The following is a 19,975-nucleotide window of genomic DNA, read 5'->3' as shown; positions in this document are numbered from 1 at the left end:
TAGGGTCCTGGACGGGAGATGCTTTGCATTAGGTGGGAAAATATAATCAAAAGCGATATCCACAGGGGACGTTGCAGAACCTACTCTACACACGAAACTGAGATCTATACCAATGACCGATAAAAGGTTTTGAGTAAAAACGACTTGAGGGAGAAGGAACCTTGGTCAATGATGACTAAAAAAGAGCCGGGTGGGAAACAAAAATAGGTGTAGCCACACCAAAAGCAGACTCGAATGCCCGTAAGAAAGTCCTGACAGTTAATAGCTGGTGCAATGGCAATGACTTTCTTCTTTCTTCTCTCGAGGCTTTGGTTGCGCAATGATGTCTTCTTAATGGCACCTGACGACGGAAACAAACTTCATATACCGGCAGCAACATAGATTACACGAAACATAAAATGCGGACCTAGTTAAGAATAGACTGCAAAACAAAGGCAAAGACAAATAGAACATTTGTTACAATGGATGTTTTTTTTTTCAGCGGCGCAACTTCATAGCTAATTGTTTAGGGTTCGAGAAAGCCTTGCTGCCTGTGCTAAATGTTTATTGTAAGAAAGAGAAAAAATCACTCAGAGCCAGGTCTGAATTGTAAGGAAGATTAACCATTTTTTTAATTTATACAGACTTCCTGACCGCAATGACTGCCCATCCTTAGCCGCCATTCTACCAGCTTGCAGACATCCTTTGGCTGAAAGAGTGCTCTATTTCGCTAACCAGTACCGGTCTTTTGTTTTGCCGTCGGAAAAGGCCACTTGTCGAATAAAACATCTAAGATGGCGCTTTTCAGAGCATTTCAAGGGGCAGACACCGAATTTTTCTCAGTGATTCAACAGGAAAATGGCGCAAAAGACGTGGACAAAAGAGACAAACATGATAGGACCAGCGCCAACTTACAACTGAATTTTATTTCGCACCAAACCCGCCTTTATGTAGGCCAACACGCCCTAACATCCGTGTAATCACGCACAGGCAGTAGAAAAGATCACTGTAAGATATCTAACACATGAAGCGCGATAGCAACCACGTAACATACTATCATGGCTAAAAAACCCAACAAAAGTATAGCAAACAACACTAAAACGATCATGGCCAAGCAACTCTTAAACACCAAAAACGATACACACTCATGAGTGATACGAGATGACCAACAAGAAACGTGGAAAAAAAAGGTGAAGAATGAAGCGTTAATACCAAAGCAGTGTCAAAGGTAAAAAAAAAAGGTTGAAAAGGATGAAGAGTGCAAACCTTAAAATTGGAAACGAATTTCAGTTGTAAGTTGGCGCTGGTCCTGTCGTGTTTGTCTCTTTTGTCCACGTCTTTTGCGCCATTTTCCTGTTGAAGCATGAACCAACTAGCCCAAACTAGAGTTCTTCTTGAGCATATTTCTTCTACACTGGGCCCTTTACTGTCTCGAAGCTCTCGCACCGAACCAGCCATTGTGTGTGTCAACCTCATCGCCGTGTCTACATGCCAGTCCCGAGTCGTTTCCTACTGCTTGAAAAGGAAACTGGTTCCCTTGGAAGTCCACTCTCTCTTTGGTGTTTTGGAGCCATCCTGGGGCCACGTCAGGCGTGTTTGCAGAATACTCAAGTCTGAGTATTGGCGGCAAGTCCGAACGTATCAAGACTGGCTTCGTCTCCTTGTTGTACTTGGTAAAGAACCTGTGAAAGAAAACAGGCGCTTTCAGGAGCTCAAGCGGCTGGCAGCGAATTCTACTGAGTTTCTTTGGCAACGCGCGCTTTCGAACCTGCTTCATCGTTCAAAGGAGCCCTGTGTTGAAAGCCCTCAACGGGTGACGGTGCTAGGAGGAGCAGAGCTGCCAGAAGAGGTCGAGCGGGTTTTAGAAAAAGGACCAAAGTTCAGCCTCGCACCTTCTGCACAGCGTCAGGAACTTTTAGGCCTCGTTAGACGGGTGGCTAGCCATGCCGCGGACCAAGAAAAAGACAGGATCATAAGCGACGGTGTTGCCTTCTTGAAGACGAGCGTTAATCGCAGTCTTCCAAAAAAACTGCATCTACAGAAGATATCAAGCATTCTTAAAGACAAGGACCTCGTTGTGGTGCAGGCTGACAAGGAGGGTGGCTTTGCAGTTATGCCGTCCGGTTTATTTCGTGACAAGGCTTTAGCTGCAATACATAAGAACTTCAAGCAGGTACCGTTCAAAGTGCGGAAGCAAAAAACTAAGGCTCTTCAGATCCTAGAAGACATGCACCTAGAGGGCATAAAAAAGCTGGCCCAGGAAGAAAAAGGAAGGTCTCTCGAAGTTTTCTTCACCGTGAAGACCCACAAGCCTGGTTTACCGCTACGCACCATCGTTTCGGAAAGGGGGACGTGGCAACGTCTTGTCAGCAGCTACCTTCAAACCCACCTTGGACACCTGGTATGCAAGGACCCGTTTCTTGTGCGCAGTTCGTGCGAGGTGCAAAACCACCTGGAGTCTTTGCCCCCCAAGCACTACACAGGGTTTTCCATCGACATTGAAGAGCTGTTTTACTCCGTTCCCCATCAAGGACTTTTAAAGGCTGTCAGGGAAACCATCCAGTCCACCGGCGAAGTCCCTTTTCAAAATGCAGCAGGAGTAAGCGTTGACAATTTCATTTCTTTGTTAGAATTTTACCTAAGTTCGACTGCTGTTTTGTTTGATGGAAAATTCTTTGTTCAGAAGAAGGGAATATGCATTGGCTCGTCTGTAGCTCCCGCCCTTTGTGATATTTTTCTCTCCATTGTAGGAGCCGACATCAGATGCCACCTTGTTGATCCGCACGTAGTCTCTGTACATAGGTACGTTGACGATTTCTTAGTTATCCTTAAAGACACTTCTGAGCATGAGCTAGACGCTGCGGTCGCAAGGACTATGTCCGTGTTTTCAGAACACAGCCAAGGCCTCAGTTTTACTAAGGAGGTCCCGACAAATGGCGAACTCCAGTTCTTGGACCTTAGGGTACGGTTTTGCAAAGATGGCTTGTGTTGGATGTATAATCCGCGTTCAAAGAAAGGTTTGCTCCCCTTTGACAGTGCTCATTCGAAGCTTGTGAAGCGGGCAATTGTTTCGGACTCCTTTCAAGCGTCTTTGAACAAATCATGCCCCCATATGGTCTCTTCCAGTTTCAGTGCTCAAGTTCAGCGGTTAAAAGAAGCAGGATACCCCTCTTGTATGGTTACTTCCGTGTGTGAAGCCATACTGCAGAAGATGAAGCAAGGTCCTAAAAGCAAAGATCCGGTTTCACGCAACCGTGTGGCAGTAATACCGTATATCCACAAGGTTTCACACAACCTTAAAAAAGTAGCAGGCAGACATAATGTTCAGGTCGCATTCTCAGCCCCCTGCAAACTTTCTAAGCTTTGCGCAATGACTAACAGGAAAAAACAACCGGCTTGTACTGTGAAACATCAAAACAAGTTCACACGGTGCAGGACGCGGGTTGTTTACCAGATTCACTTAAGTTGCGGGCTCAGCTACATTGGCCAAACTGGTCGATGTTTTAATGAGCGAGCCAGCGAGCACTGCCGCAATCTGTGGAATAAGGAAGGAAGCTTTCTAGTGGATCATTGCAAAGCCTGCAGGGGTTGCCGTCCGGAGTTCGAGAAAACTATTTTTTTTGAGGAGTGGGAAGGACAGATTTGAGAGAGAGGTGGTCGAAGCCTTTTACATCAGGAAAGAAGGGAGCAGATGCCTCAGCAAGCCATCCATTGCGCATAGCAACGAGGAGTACACTTTTCTAGAAAGTTTTCTGTAGGCTCTTCGTTTTGTTTTGTTGTGCACGCTCTTTCCTTTGGCATTGGTTGAAATTTTTGACGATTTTTTGACGATGTGCGGTTTTTGCGCGGTTTTTGTTCTCGTTTTTTACACCTTTGACGCTGACCTTGGTCTGAGCTCCGCATTCATCCTTTTTCATGTTTCTTGTTGGTCATCGGTTATCATTCATATGGCTGCTGGTTGTTCGTTTCCAATTTTTTCTCGTTTTTATACCTTTGACGCCGACTTTGGTCTCAGCTTCGCGTCCATCTTTTTTCTGGTTGGTCATCGGTTATCATTCATGTGGCTGCTGGTTTTTCGTTTCTAATTTTAAGGTTTGCACTCTTCATCCTTTTCAACCTTTTTTTTTTTTACCTTTGACACTGCTTTGGTATTAACGCTTCATTCTTCACCTTTTTTTCCACGTTTCTTGTTGGTCATCTCGTATCACTCATGAGTGTGTATCGTTTTTGGTGTTTAAGAGTTGCTTGGCCATGATCGTTTTAGTGTTGTTTGCTATACTTTTGTTGGGTTTTTTAGCCATGATAGTATGTTACGTGGTTGCTATCGCGCTTCATGTGTTAGATATCTTACAGTGATCTTTTCTACTGCCTGTGCGTGATTACACGGATGTTAGGGCGTGTTGGCCTACATAAAGGCGGGTTTGGTGCGAAATAAAATTCAGTTGTAAGTTGGCGCTGGTCCTGTCGGGTTTGTCTCTTTTGTCCACGTCTTTTGCGCCATTTTCCTGTTGAATCATGAACCAACTAGCCCAAACTGGAGTTCTTCTTTTTCTCAGTGACTTTTTGTTTTAGAATAATAATAAACATGAGTTGCCGCTTGAGATTTGTGTATCCTCAGTAAACGAGTTATGACTGAATTTGTCCTCCCGTAGATTTTAGGGTCCGGTTTCAGTAGCTGAACAGCGCTTTCCACATGACTGCCAGGTATGAGAGCATAAGGGACCCAAAAAACCTGCGATATGTTAGTTCCTTGTTCACTAGCCGTCGTTCCGCCCTCTGCAGCATTTTAGCTTGATCGTTGAAATCAATTAAAATGATAAAGCAGCGATTACATGGAAGATTTTGCATGCCTCAAGTGACATCGTACCTACGGTTGTCATGACGTAAGCATCGCTTGGCTACTGAAACCGAAACTTAAACTACACTAAGGTAACGCTTTGGGCTAGTTGGCGTGACGCAGCGATGGAACAGATGTGTTACGCATTTTTTCATGTAGAAAAGCCTGTTCCTTTGCTGCCGAGCTTATGTGCTTTGTTTATCTGGTTTTAGATGGCGTTACAGTAAGCGTCACCACAATAAGAAAAAAAGCACCAAAACGAGGCCGAGATAAAAGAAAACTACAAGCGCTATCTGACTGCTGGAGTTTTATTCAGCTCATGTCTGTTTTCTCCGTTTGTGCTGCCTTCTGTTGCATCTGTTCAGCGAAAGAAGAGCCTCCGAAGTGGTGACCTTTGCCAACATCTTTCCTTTACCCGGCCACATCTTTCGCCTGCAGCCTTTCCGCCTACGAATTCCACTCCTCCGACGCACCCCAACGATGCAACTGTAGATGATGATTGTATTTATTTGGTCCAATAAGAAGCTCGCCCCGTCCGGCAGCAGCCCTCAGTCCAGGACTCTTGCAAAGCTGCCGTCAGCCTGGCTCGTTCCATCAGCTTGCGCTGGTCATCCAGGACAGAGCTGGACAGCACAGCTTGCGAATAGTTGGTTTTGGATATAAGAATGCATAAGGCTTAGCGAACTAGTGGTGGACACGTCTTTACCAAGGCGACCGGATGCCCTGTTTCCACATCCGTGAGCTGGACAGGCGAGCGGGGAGGGGGGGTTGATGATGTTTCTCCAAGGAGCCGCATATCTCCAGTGCTTTAGCGTGGCAGAATGCCCCTCTGCTCCTATGGGCTGCATGAATCGAAGGTTGTATCCTGCAAGTTTGGCTTGCACTAGCCTCTGTGCCTCGTTCCTGAGGGTGAGCTCCGCGCCGCCTTGATCTGACTCAGCGGCCGCCTCTTTCAGAGCCCTACGGTGTTCGCGGTTGGCGTCGCGGCGTGTACGCCATGGTGTAGTTACTAAAACGCTATTGTTCGCAAATTCAGAGTGCTAGGTTGATGAGATCAGGCGGACGCTTTCTCAGCCTCATCGTCCCATCATGGATTCGCTGGAGACCGTGTCGGACGTCTGTCCCAGATCATGTGAGTCAGCACAACTGTGCGTATAGTGCCGGTATATATAGGCGTCGTACATTGTGGCCGCACATCAGTGAGAGCGGCTCTTGAAGTCCTCCGCAGTTTTTTTGACGACCCTTCTCGGCAGATACATGCCACCTTACAACATACATGCCTCAGAAGGAACCTCAGAAGCTAGAGCGCGAAATGGCAATGAAGTAATCTCATGCTAAAATTGAGGTGCGATTGCGGTCCGTGCAGTGGCGGCCCCTAATGGCGTGAAGCCCAACCTCGACACCTCGTACTTTGCAATGAGAGCGATAGCTAGACGGACCACGTTAAGGAACTCGTGTCTCAGAAAATCTGCCGTCGTCGTCGGCGTCGTTGACCGCTATCGAAGAATCCCCACAGAAGCAACCTGGGGGGCTGATGGGCCGCCTAGGTCGCGTGACCTTGTGGCGTCGTCACAGCATGCTCACAGGATTGTGAGCAAAACTGCCCTCCGTGGCAGGTGCCAGTTAAATTAATGATTATTCTCGAGGGGTTGCCTGGGAATAGCAACGACGGTCGGTCAAGCCGCATCGATGGCAGCAGCTGCCATCGCAGGGGAGTAGTGCATCGTTTAACCGCTGTGCCACTGCGCCTGGACCGGCATGACGACCCCCAGGGATCTATGAATGTTAAGTACAGAGTGGCCAATTCGATGTATGTTGGCATGAACTCATTAACACTATCGCTTCATACCCTTAAGGCGGAGCTTAAAGGGTTCCTGAAAGGGGTGTTTTAGGGTGGCTGTAATACACTTTTTGAAGTTGCAAATAGCACATTGTTGGGTGAATTTTCAGTTCATCGTTAACAACGAAACTGCCCAAGAAAGGCCCGGACGAGACAGGGAGCATTTCTGTCATTTTACGAACACGTCCTTGTTCACGCAAAAGTATATGTATTGAGGTCTTGGTTGGCACCTGCACCGTCTGGCATCTTCTTGGCTTGCATTGATTGATGATGTGGTGTGCCGTTTAGACATCGAGAGAATTGTCAGTTTTTAGATACGTGGGCGATTATTTGGTTTTTCTTAACCATCAACCATGATAGGACGCACACATGTATATATGGGAGATGTATGTCCGATTTACAATGCGTCTTTCCCATTCACCATCTCGTCCAATTCTTTCTTGCGCAGTTTCATTCTTAACGCTTTTTGAATGTATGCCTGTACACGAAAACTTGAGTGCCCGACGGCGACAGTTCCACAACAAAGACAGAACCGCAGATTACGTCATCATTATCCCCACCCCTTATTCGGCGCTGTGCGCTGATGAGGCGCCGGAAAGCACTCGCGGTGTTAATCACAGATTGCCTCGACATATCAAAAGCTAGCCCCCAAAGTACTTCTCATGCTTTTACATACAAACATTCTACCCCTTTTAAGTCGTCGAATTCTAAAAGCGTTTCAGTTGCCCTTTAACGAGATAGGTTACTACATTGGCGCCCAGCGTGGGTCACCTCATGAGGGAACTTCCTCGTTGTAGGAGCAGGTTCGTAACCAGCGGCGCGCTCAGAGAAGATGCAGGGGCCCAAAAACAAGAACGCTTTTAGGTCCAAGAGGGAAGGGAAAATACGGAAAACTCGGAGCAAAATAACAATGGCCAAATCTCGATTGATGGCAATCGACACTACTGGGCAGCAAACACAAAGATAATCAAACAATGGCGAAGGGAGCAGATAAATAGGAAAAGTGAACAAGAGCTAAGCAAACAACCACAGGATCTATTTCAAGCACGCAGCGTGCAGTAGAAGGTCGGACAACGCAGAAGTGACCGCTCAGCCGGTCTCAATACGCGGAAGCCTCCCACCACTTTTTCAATGACCTGCTTACTCTCTCCAGGGCGCAGTCGTGACTTAAGCACACAAGTAGCACGAAAAGCTATCCTGCCGCACTACTTCTGCGACACCGGCCGCGGTGTTCATCGGTGCCTGCAGATGACACTCAGTTAGCAAAGCATAATTAACACATCAGCGTTTCATACCATCCACAGAAGGCTACAGTACTTCTGACGCAAGAGAACAAGAAAACATTACACGAACCGTCACAGACATCAAGATAATACAGCACGGAACTTTTAATTAGCTTATCATCGCAACACAGGGATGGCGTAGGAATAGTGTCAATCTCACGTCGAGGAAGTCCGGAGTTCAAATCCTGGTGCCGCGCAGTTCTCCACCGGAGAAAAACAAAATCCGCTTGTCGAAGGAAATGCATTTTCAGGCCAGTGGTGCGGCGTGATCTCGGTGACCAGAACTGACAACTCACTCCCTCACCAGAACAGGATTTGGCCACGCCCGTGTAGTACTTGGCCACAACCTCATATATGAATACAACAATCAAACCTCGGCCATAAAGTGACTAAGGCAACGGTCAGTCCTGCGACGCAGTGGAGGGTGCTAGGAATCACTTGCTACGGACAGGCCGCCGTTGGAAACTGTGCCTGGCAGCGTTTAACGCTAGAACCTTATCTAGCGAGGTTAGTCCAGCATTTCTGTTCGAGTAACTAGCGGGTATTAGACGGGATGTCATGCTGCTCACTGGGATTAGGAGGACAGATGAGTATACAGTGCTAAAGGGCGAGCACTTACTAGTCTATCGCGGATTAGCCGACAGACGAGAACCAGGTGTGGGATCCTCATCGATCAGGATATAGCTGGCAGCATAGAGGAGTTCTATGTGTTTACGAGAGAGTAGCAGTTATCGTAAGTAAGCTTAATAATAGGTGCAAACTGAAGGTGGTACAGGCCTACGCGCCTGCGTCCAGCCAGATATTTTAAAGCTTCTATGAAGACGTGCAGTCGATAACAGGCAAAGTAAAAACACAGCACACTGTAGTGATGGTCCACTTCAGTGCCAAAGTAGGCAAGAACCACGCTGGAGACCATGCAGTGGGCGATCGTGGCATAGAATAGCAGGAGAGGGGGGAGCGGTTATTAGTAGAGTTCGCTGAGATAAATAATTTACGTATTATGAATACCTTCCACAAAAGGATTAGCAGGAAGTGAACGTGGAAGAGCCCCAATGGTGAGATTAAAAATGAAATAAAGTTCATACTGTGCGCTCACCCTAGTATCGTGCAGGATGTCGAGGCCCTCGGAAAGGCGCGTTGTAGAGAACACAGGATAGTAATGTCTCGAAGTAGCTAAGGTTGGAAGAGGGAACAGCAGAAAGTAGTGAAACGTAAGCCAATTAATGAATTAGCAGTAGGAGGGAAAGTTGAGAAATTCTGGATCTCGCTGAGGAACAGATATTCGGTTTTGACTGAGGATGACGACCTTAATGTCCAAGCAGTGAACGATACTCCCATGGACTCCCAGGAGAGTAAAGATTTGTTAAAGAAATGCCAAAGCATGAAAGCCTCTATCACCACAGACAAAATAGAACGGGCAGAGCTATTTAAGATAATAAGAGCAAGATAACTGGCATAAGGAAGTTTAATATGGCGATAATCTACCGTGCTCTAAGGAACATACGTAGCCTAAATCCGATCAAAAGGACATAAGCAAAAATCAGATGTGTGTGTTAATTGACAAAGAGGACAATGTCACAAGCAATGTGGATAAGACAGTTAACGTATCCAAAGATCTTCTGCACATATCTTTACAGTAGCCAATGTAATCAGGCCTCTAATAAGAGCGTCGTAGCGCACAGCACTCGGACATCCCGCCAGTAACAAAAGAGGAAATAAAAAAAGCCTTAGGATCAATTCAAACGCGGAAAGCTCCGGGTGACAGGGTCTGTTGAACAGGAGATCTGTTGAGGGACGATGGAGAGACTGCGCAAAAAAAAAAAAAATTCGGTCGAAGTGGGTAATTACGTCAAATGTGGATATGTGCGCTAGCATGACGTCAGTTTTCAGTTGGAGCTGCGACCTACTAGGTGATACCGGGCCACCACCTAATTACCACCCAAACTTCCTGTTCCGTTGAGCAACCGTGCCAGCATCATTCGAATCACGTTCTCCTCCTAATCGCTGCTGCTCATTCCGCTTAGCTCGGTGCACTTAGCGGTGGTGCCACCCAATTAGCGCCGCCAGGTTCTCGCCTGGTTACCATCGGCTACACCTTGGAAAGTAAGCCACTCAGTGGGCAGGTAAGCAGTGGCGGAGTGGCACAAGGCAGGTGCTATGACAGGTGTTGTTATCGGTGGGGCTTAAGTTGTTTGGTTTAGGTTGCAGCCGAGGTTGCTCTTTCCGAGCAGCCTCTCACTATTAAATGGGCTGCCACCTGTCGCGGTGGGCAGGAGAGCAGCTTCCCACAAGCCCGGCTTCAGACAAACAGACAGAACGACAACACAACGCCCAAACGCGGGGAATGGGCACTATATGTGCTAGCGCACTGAAACTAGCCACGCTGTGTACGCAATACCTTAGACCTCGAGCTTAGCGGAAGCTTGAAAGAACGCCAACATCTTCTTAATCCATACGAAAAGGGACGTCAAGTACTTGAAAAGTGACAGACCGATCAGCTTACTGTCCGTTGCCTACAAGGTTTAGTATAGCCAGGACAACCTTGAATCAACCAAAGGATCAGGCAGTGTTTCGTAAAGGCCACTCGACAATGGGCCATGTTACACTGTCAATAACTTTGATAGAGAATGCGCAGAATACGCCAAACTCCTATATAAAGCGTTCGGAGATTACAAGAGAGCTTCTGAATCATTCGACACCTCAGCAGTCATGCAGACATTACGGAATCAGGGTGTAGACGAGCCTTTGCAAAATACTGGAAGATCCCTATAACAGCCCCACAGCCACCATAGTCAAACATAAAGGCAGATAAAAAAGTGCAGTAAGGAATGGTGTCGGGCAGGGATTCACGACCTCGCCAATGCTATTTACCGCAAGTTTACGGAAGGTATTGTTAAGATCGGCGAGCACGGGCCTGGGAATTATTCCAAGAAGACATGAGTCATGCAACAAAGTGCGGTGGGTACTGGCGGCGGCGTCAGGTGGCCGAGTCTGCCCTCGGGTCGCCGGACGGAGTGATGCGGTGAAAGGTCACGCTGTTGACTTTATTTGAAAGGCGACTGCGACATTGACCGAGGTCCCGTGTTTCGGACATGAGGGGGGTAGTACAAGGCCCTTCATTCACCTGTTGGGAAACGCAGCGCAGTTCCTTTCCATGGAGGCACCGATCTCAACACAGTGCTGAAGTCGACACGACAGCCTTCGAAGACGTGTCTTTCCCCCTGTCCATCGGCTGTGAAACGGCGTGGCATTCATTTCCTACGGAGGCGCGGAACCTGCCAATTCGACACGATAGTGCTCGAGGATTGCTGGCTTTTAGCCTCTCCATTGATCTAGCTGCGAGAGAGCGAGAGAGCCCAGCACCGCCCCCTGCCGTGGGTCGTACCACCGTTGTCCGCATCTGCCCACCTGACTGGACATCGATCTCCGAACTTTATTCCCCACTCAGGGATCTGGGGAATACGAAGCGTATTTAACGAGATGTTATTTTGTGACCGGAGCACTCCCATCTCGACTGTAAGTATGTAAAATAACCCTTCTGTACACTTTGACGAGTCAGTAAACACCAGGGCCTCTCCGTCTCCAACAGTATTCAGAGTCTTCGACTTGTTACAGTTGGGGATTTGAGAATGCCCTAGTACTCTGCGGTTCACTGATGACATTACCTTGCTAGGCCACTCAGGGAATGCACTGCAAAACATGATCAGTGAGTTAGGCAGAGCAGAATGTTAGATCTAAAAGGTTTAGGCTGTTACATGCTACCGGTAGGGTTAGCGTTGTTGATTCTGCCAACAATTTCCACACCGTAGCGGCACATAAATGCTAAATAAGATCCATAGATCAGCCACATGCCTGAGACCTGGCTGATCAACGTAGCTCTGTTAATAACAGTCAATCGTATACTCCTGCTGTCACCATCTGGAGTCTAAATCCGAGTCCCGGAGGAACTGCAGTTCACGGTGGGTAGCGAGGCGTTGGAAGTGCTAAGGTAATACCTCTACTTAGGGCAGGTAGGGACTGCAGATCCGGATCACGAGAGTAAACTAACTAGAATAATAAGAATGGAGAGGAGCGCATATGGCAGGTTCTCTGAGATGCTGAATGGCAGTTTCGATCCCCCAAGAGAAAAGTATACAGCAGCTGTATCTTACGGGCAGTCACCTATGGGGTCGAAACGTGGAGGGTAACGAAAGGGTTCAGCTTAAGGACAACGCAGCGTGCTATGGAAAGAAAACTGGTAGGTATAGCGTTAAACAACCGGAAGAGGGCAAAGTTGATCAGGGAACAAACGCGGGTTAATGATATCTTAGTCGACATCACGAAGAATAAATGGGATGACAATAACTGCACAGGACAGCGTTAACTGGAGAGATATGTACAAAACCTTTGTCCTGCGGTGGGCGTAGTCAGACTACTGGTTATGATGATGATGATGATGATCATATGCAAATAAAAGGAGGGAAGTACGCAATAGGTAAAAAGCTACTTTATATTATTATCGCCGGTTACGCCGTCGCAGTGGTTCAGTGGTTATGGTACTCGGCTGTTGACCTATAAGACGGGAAGTTCGATCCCGAACGCGGCAGTCGCATTTCTGTAGACACGCAATGCTAGAGACCCGTGTACTGCGCAATGTCAGTGCACGTTAAAGAACCCCAGGTAGTCTAATCCGGAGCCCTCCACTACGGCGTCCCTCATAGCCAGATCACGTTAGGACATTAAACACCAACGCCATAAACAAAACCAAACCAAAGTTGAATACAATTAACTGAAGAACAGAGCGGCGAACACACCTCAAAGGAAGGCCACCAGCCAATGGCGTCAATCGGTCGACGCCATTTCCTGGAGAGCATCCTTAGGGAAGCATCTGTTGCTTCGTTCTTGACTTACTGAAGGCGAAGTGGCACTGGCCACCGGCCCCATTCAAAGGGGATACTACAATATCAGAGTTCATGAATTTAATGGAAGGAACGTGGACCAAAAGGTTGTTGTAAATATGAAGACGAAGACGTTTCGGCTTCCATACGGAAGCCTTGATCACTGGGCGGAAAGCCCAAAGCACATCGCTTAAGTACGTTGCAGTAATCGCCCCAAGCATCTTGCGTACGTAGGCGGGAGATTGCCTGCGTTGTGGTTAAGTGTTTTTCCTGTTGTTTGGATTATTACGGATTCCAGATATCGACGTGACAGCCAACTCTTTTCTCTTGCGATGACTGATGCTTCTTCCCATGCTATTCTGTGCGTCGCGGCTTCCACGTGTTCCGCAAGTGCATTAGATGCAATCCTCTTCTTCCTGGCGTCGTTCTTGTGGTCCCTCAATCGTCTTTCGAAATTCCCGCTCTCCCCGATATAGCAGTAGTCGCAATCTGCGCAGGGAATCTTGTAGATGACGCCAGGAAACTTCTCTTTCTTTATCTTCTCTTTGACGCCAACCAGCTCGTGCCTCAGCTTGCACGCAGAAACATCAGCGACCTGCACACCGTAAGTGCGTAGAACGCGAGCCAATTGGATTGGAGTAAACTTTATTTGTGCCTGCAGTTGGACGCTCGCGCGCCCCGACGAGGGCCTACGTCGTCTACGAGGCTGCCGTTACTCGGCGCGGGTCTCCGCTCGCCGTTGCCGGCTCGCTGGATCCCTGCCTTTCGAGCGCCCCGAGGACCTGCTGGACGGCCCATAGCTGTTGGTCATGGTCGTTGCTCTTCGCGGCTGCCTCCAGCCGCGGCGGGATTGTTCCTGATCTTGCTTCCTTTGGATTTTTGATGCAGTCCCACAGGATGTGCGTGTGATCTGCCGGCTCCCTCCGGCAGACTCTACACGTATCGGTCGGGTAGGTCTCGGGGTACATGCGATGCATAAGTCTCGGGCTCGGTAGCGATCCGGTCTGGAGCTGTCTCAGTAGTACCGCCTCCGCTCGACTCAGCCTCGGGTGCGGGGGTGGGAGAGTCCTGCGAGCCAGGCGGTAGGCCTCCGTGATTTCGCTGTAGTCGGTCATGCGGTCCTTGGCTCCGAACCACGTCGGACGGTCTGTTGCCGGGGCGCGGTTGGTTAGCACTCGCGCCGCTGCATGTGCCGTCTCATTGTGGTTCGCACTGCGTTCCGACGCGTCGCCCGCGTGCGCCGGAAACCACTTGATTCTTACTCTTCTGTCTTGCAGTTTAGTCGCTCGTAGTACGCGCTCGGCCTCCCTGCAGACTTGGCCTTTGGCGAAGTTTCGCACCGCCTGTCTCGAGTCACTCAGCACCGTGTAGCAGTCTGCGTCGGCAATGGCCAGGGCGATGGCCACCTCCTCCGCTTGTTCCGCTCCGGCGCCTCTCACGCTCGCTGCCGTCTTCGTGGCGCCGGTCGACGCCTCTATGACGACCGCTGCGAAGGCCAAAGACTCGCTCACGCCCGGTACATACGGCATAGCGGCTCGGGCTCGGCACGGGGGACCAACTAATTCTAACGGGCGTGATGACCGTTGAAGAACGGAATCTACGAAGTGCTTGGGGTAGCCGCAGTCACTCAGTTCTCGGCGCACTTGACGTAGGCCAGCAGCCCGATCGTCTGGCCTTGGGCAGATGTTTTTGGCACGTCGGACGAGGGAAGCCACGACGGAGCGTTTGTGGCAAACCGCGTGCATGGAATTAAAATGTCAATATCAGGGCAACACTGGCGTAGGGACCAATTAGGGTTGGCTAATATTGAAGACTGCGGAAGAGGAAGCGAAAGTTTAAAGAGGATTGCGAAATAGTTGCACCTTGTCGTCATAGTCACGTGCCAGGTATTTCAGGGCAGCAGATCACTAATTTTTAAATATAACGTTTTTAAGGTAAAGAGAAGCTTTTGCGGCATAGCTATACCAGTGCTGGCGGACGTCACAAAAAAAACAGGTGGATCATGTTAACTATTAAAGTGATCAACTTGATTATAATCGCTAACTTTTTAACTATTATCGATAGGAACCTGACTGCAAATAGAGATTTCTAGCTGGCCGCTAGCAATAGCGACCTTTTATTTAACGAGATTTATTGCCCAGGGCATAAATGGGCAAAATTGGGATAAGGTATGCAGTAAGGATTGAAGTAATGGGAATAAGCTAGCTGATTTTATGACGTCCAGTAGTGAGCGATGGTATGGTCCCTGCGTCCAGGCAATATATGAAGCAGGGTTGCGCGGTGAAAAAAAATCTCGGCCTCTCCCGTAACCGAGACTAGAGTAAGCAAGAAATGTTTACGGGCATTACACTAAACGTACGCGGACACGACGAGACGCAGGCCTGACAAGAATGTATATGCAGCGCGTTCGAAGCTGTCTAAAGAGCGTAGAGGCGAAAGCGTTTTCCGCACCACTTTGCCTATGTGACACTGGTGACGTCACCACTGGATTACACCACACATAATTGATGACAAACTAATGACAAAGTACTACTTAGTGACAAATTACTGATTAATGACTAAATACTAATTAACTGCTAATTAATGAAGCTTAAGCTTCGCCTTTAGGAGTGAAGCGCGACAGCGTGTTGTAGCGCTGCCAGGCAGCCCACGGAACGCCACCACCCGTTCGACGCGATGCTTGCCCTTTGAACGCGATGCTTTTCGAGGAAAGGAAATTACGCAGTATTTCTCTGTCATCTCGGTGAACACCCGAACCGCACCGTACAGGAAGGGAGGAACGCCACAACCCATTCGGCGCGATGCCTTGCCCTTTGAACGTAAGGCTTTTTGAGGAAAGGAAATGGCGCAGTAATTCCCTGTCATCTCGGTGGACACCCGAACCGCATCGTAAAGGAAGGGAGGAACGCCACCACCCGTTCGGCGCGAAGCTACCGGCGCTTGTATTCCGGTCGTGTAGGAGGGCTTAGAGAGTCTCATTAAATCTCGTTAATCTCGTACGGTGCCCGGATGCTCTCGTTTCATTGCCCGGGTGAGTGGAATTCAGTGCCCGGATGTTGGCTCTCATTCTCGGCGTGACGTCACCACACTGTCGACAACGGGAGCTAAAAGCATTTCATGCTTAAAACCCGATGCCTTCATCTGTCGGATCCTTGTAGGCTTGAGAGCAGAGCAGTACCACAGTAAGTGGCGAATGTCGCCTTCGATGTCCTCGCGTTTACACATTGGACACCCAGGCCGAGGAAAGAAATCTCGGTACTGAGGCCATTTCCTAGTTACGGCAGGTGCGAGGGCAACCCCGATCCGTATCCTCCGAAGCCCAACCTCCTTTGCACGGCTAAGACCGCGGTTGAGGGTTACCGCACACGGATTAGAGCACGTATGCGGAGCCAGAGGTGTTCCTCTCTTGATAAAAGGACTGTAATAATAATAATAATAATAAAAGTTAGGAGACACTTTGGCGACTAAAGTGGTGCAAGGCGAAAGCCTGAGTACAGCATTCTGCCACGAATGTGGTTGTGAATGATGATTCAAGTGCTGCCAGCGAGTGACGCGTCCATTGGCTGTCTGCTTGTGTCACTGATGTGTGGTTAAGATGTTAGGCTTCGCCTGTAAGAGTGGAACGCGACATCGTCTTGCAACGCTGCCAGGGAGTCCACAGAACGCCATCGCCCATTTGGCTCTACGCCTTGCTGGACGGTAAATTTATTTTTGAGAAAAGGAAATGTATTTCTCTCCCATATCTGGGTGGACACCTGAACTTCGCCTTAAGGGAAGGGGGGAAGATGGGAGTGAACGAAGACGCCGTATTTATTTAGACGCGCCTTTGTTCATTCCAAACCATTCAGCTGGCATGGCGCAGTGGCTAGCGTGCTTGTGTCGCACTCCGGAGACCCTGGCTCGGTTCCCCAACTCGACCAATTTCGTAATCGGTTTTATTTATTTATGTGTTTTCACTAGAAAGGTTAATTAGGCTATTTGATATTTACATTACTGTAATTCTATCCATCGTGTTCTGTCATTCACCTGTCAAATGTTGGAACTGTCTAGGATGTTGGGCACACTGTATACGAAACGAGGAACGACGATTCGGGCAATGTCGAACTGGGTGGGGAAGTGGGTAGTGGTGGAGGAAACGCGGCTTCGGCCGCTTATCTGTATTTTGAGCAGTGTCTGCTCCCGCGGACGCGGTTGTTGCTGCGACGCGCGTCTTTCTTTCTTTTCCTCTTGATTCTCCTCTACTTTTAATTAGGCTAATTTAATAATTAAGCAATTAACTAAACTCAGTCCCACTTAGTTGGAGCATCACTATACGATCCCTTTAATTGGTTGCATGGTTACTTGCCAAAGTACAATTGGCCCCATTTGAAATTCGCGAATTGTGACGTCACGAGCATTTTGACCAATTGAAAAGCGTGACATTTCTGTTGACAACTGCTTACAACGATGAGGCAGTAAAGGCTTCCGCCTTAATGAAATATCATCCTGGCTACGCCCACTGTAGGAGAAAGGCTTCTCCCATCTCCCTCCAATTAACCCTGTCCTTCGCCAGTTGCAGCCACCTAGGGGTACACCACAGGGCGCGGTGCTCTCTCCCCTTTTATTCAATCTGGCTATGATGCACCTACCGGCCCAGCTGGGCGCTGTCGCCGGTGTACAACATGCGCTGTACGCCGATGACATCACCCTGTGGGCCACACAGGGTTGTTTTGGAGACATTGAGGCCAACCTGCAGGAGGCAGCGACCATAGTGGACCGTTATGCTCGCCGCTGCGGCCTCCAATGCTCCACCCAAAAGTCTGAATTTGTGCACATACGCCCCTCACCAAAGTGCACAGCCAAAATTTCATTGTCTCTTAAGACAGGTCCAATCCCTGAAAAAATCGAAGTCCGGGTACTGGGGCTCTTTATACATCAAGATAGACGGTCAGAAACAACATTGGCCAAACTCCGTCAAATGGGGGACCAGGTGGGCCGCTTAGTCCGCCGGGTTTCTAACAAGCGCGGGGGGTTACGATGTAAGGACGCCTTGCGGCTGGCGCATGCATTTGTAACCAGTCGAATTCTATATTCGACTCCATACCTCCACCTGCGCAAGCAAGACGAGGATTCACTCGAAGTCATCCTCCTCAAAATTATTAAACGGGCTCTGGACCTCCCCGTGAACAGCTCCAACAAGCGCCTCCTGGGGCTGGGCATGGTGAACACATTTCGGGAGCTCCGGGAAGCCCACTTGACCAACCAATACACACGTCCCTCGAAGACATCGTCGGGTCGCCGCCTCCTTGCCCGACTGCACATCCAACACACCACTCTCATGGAAGAGCGCGTACGTATTCCATCCCAGTGGAGATGCGCCCTCCACGTGCGCCCTCTTCCCGCGAACATGAACCGTGAGGACCATAATGGCCGGCGCCTGGCGCGGGCGGGAGCCCTGGCCCGCCACTAAGGATCGAAACCCGGCGTATAATACGTGGATGCATCCGGCCCCCACCATGGGGGATGGTTCACGGCAGCAGTCGTCCACGAATCCAAAACAGTGAACGGCCTTACTTTCCGAGCCCGTGACATAACACACGCGGAGGAGGTCGCCATTACGTTGGCTGCATCTGATCCGACTTCAAAAACAATTATTTCCGACTCGCGAGGGGCATGTCGGAACGTCGAGCAGGGCTGGGCACCGTACCTAGCCTACCGCATTCTCCAAAACAGCGTCTATACCGGGGACCCCGCTCATCGGCGTATCGTTTGGGCTCCTGCTCACATGGGCCTTGAGGGAAATGAGGCAGCTGACGCCGCCGCCCGCGAGCTCTCTCACCGGACATTCCCCTCCGACCCCGACGATCAGGAACTCGAATTCACTCCCGCTTACTCGTTTAAAGTCATTTCTTTACTTTATCAATCTGGCCATGGTCTTTATCCCCGCCCGTGTAAAGGTCTCTCAAAGGCGGAGGAGCGGCTTCTGCTCCGCCTGTATACCAATACTTTGCTGTGCCCGGCAGCTCTCTAACACTTCGACCCTTCTTTCTCTGGCAGCTGTCTGCACTGTGCGGAGAAGTCTTCGGACATCTACCACATGGTGTGGGCCTGCCCCTCCAACCCTGCTATCCCCCCTCACCCCAACCCAACCCGGGAGCACTTGGAGGCGACCCTGCTCGGCTGCTCTTACCTGCAGGCCCAACGGGCCCTGGTCGCGCGAGCCCGGGCAGTGGCCGACGCCACTGCGGTCCCGAACTAGGAACCTCCACCTAGTACTTGAGGGCTGGCCCCCTGTGGGTCAGCTCATACCTCACCTCCCGAAGTTTATCTGTAAATAAATATTTTCCACCACCACCATCCCCGCTGACTTCTTAATCTCATCCGCCCATTTAACTTTCTGCCGCCCCCAGAAGAAGCCGAGGCAATGATGAGCGTGGAGTCACGATGTGGGTCGCTAAATCCCCCTGGATTTTAGAGGTCCGAAAATCCTGTGGGACCCAATCAATACGTACTGGCTTTGGGATGCGTGCCGCGGGCCGGTGGATGTCATGACATATTACTGGCGAGCGGCTAACACATCGTAGCAGCCGCACTGCTTGACGGACGCCACTGCGGATGAAAACGCAGGCCGCAGCGAGCATTGTTGTGGCGGCCACGGAGCAGAGTGCCGCTTGAACTGCAAGGAGCTCAGCACAAAAGGACGTAGGGAATTCAGTAAGCTGTATCCTAGAGGTTTATTCAGGGCAGGTCTGCACGGGCAGTAGATTGCTGTCGTTGATACACAGGCTTGGATGCTTGCGTCTACGTAGACAGCAATTAACCTTTCAGGAAGGAAAATATCTTGTTCAAATTTCTGGCGAATAAACGATGCTGAATGAGCAGATATTGGTCGGCGATAATCTGTTGGCTTGTGGTCGCTCAGCTGTGCAGTGTTCGATCAGTTACGCGCACTGTAGGGGACGCTTTGCCTGCATTTGTTGAAAAAGCGCATGTATTTTAGCACGACATTATCAAAAATTAGCTGAGCTATAGCGGCGACTGTAATCGCGTTTTCTAAATTCGAAGAACTGATAACGCTATTACTGACGGCCAGCCACAGATATCTAATTTCAATGAGGTGCCTATCAGTAATAACTAAGGTAAACGATAAGGATAAAGTTAATCACTTTGCTAGTAACAT

At 49.3% G+C, this 19,975-nt stretch overlaps 1 protein-coding gene across 2 annotated transcripts in view; it reads right to left on the bottom strand.

Annotated features, from left to right (window-relative positions):
• The window catches only part of LOC149362718 (uncharacterized), a 143,477-nt gene that overhangs the window by 85,412 nt on the left and 38,090 nt on the right, over nucleotides 1–19,975 (bottom strand). Inside the window, exon 2 of one of the 2 annotated variants that reach the window (XM_089573189.1) lies at nucleotides 1,265–1,661. The exons of the other annotated variant lie outside the window; for it this stretch is intronic. Coding sequence (XP_089429315.1) covers nucleotides 1,621–1,661 — 41 coding nt within the window. The 3' untranslated portion in view covers nucleotides 1,265–1,620. Of the gene's footprint in view, nucleotides 1–1,264; nucleotides 1,662–19,975 lie in introns of those variants that run through there. 2 annotated transcript variants of the gene reach the window in all.

The sequence above is a fragment of the Amblyomma mixtum genome, chromosome 2, assembly GCF_055824585.1.
Source record: "Amblyomma mixtum isolate Tamu chromosome 2, ASM5582458v1, whole genome shotgun sequence".
NCBI classification, from domain to species: domain Eukaryota; kingdom Metazoa; phylum Arthropoda; class Arachnida; order Ixodida; family Ixodidae; genus Amblyomma; species Amblyomma mixtum.
This window is presented reverse-complemented; position numbering and strand designations above follow the sequence as displayed.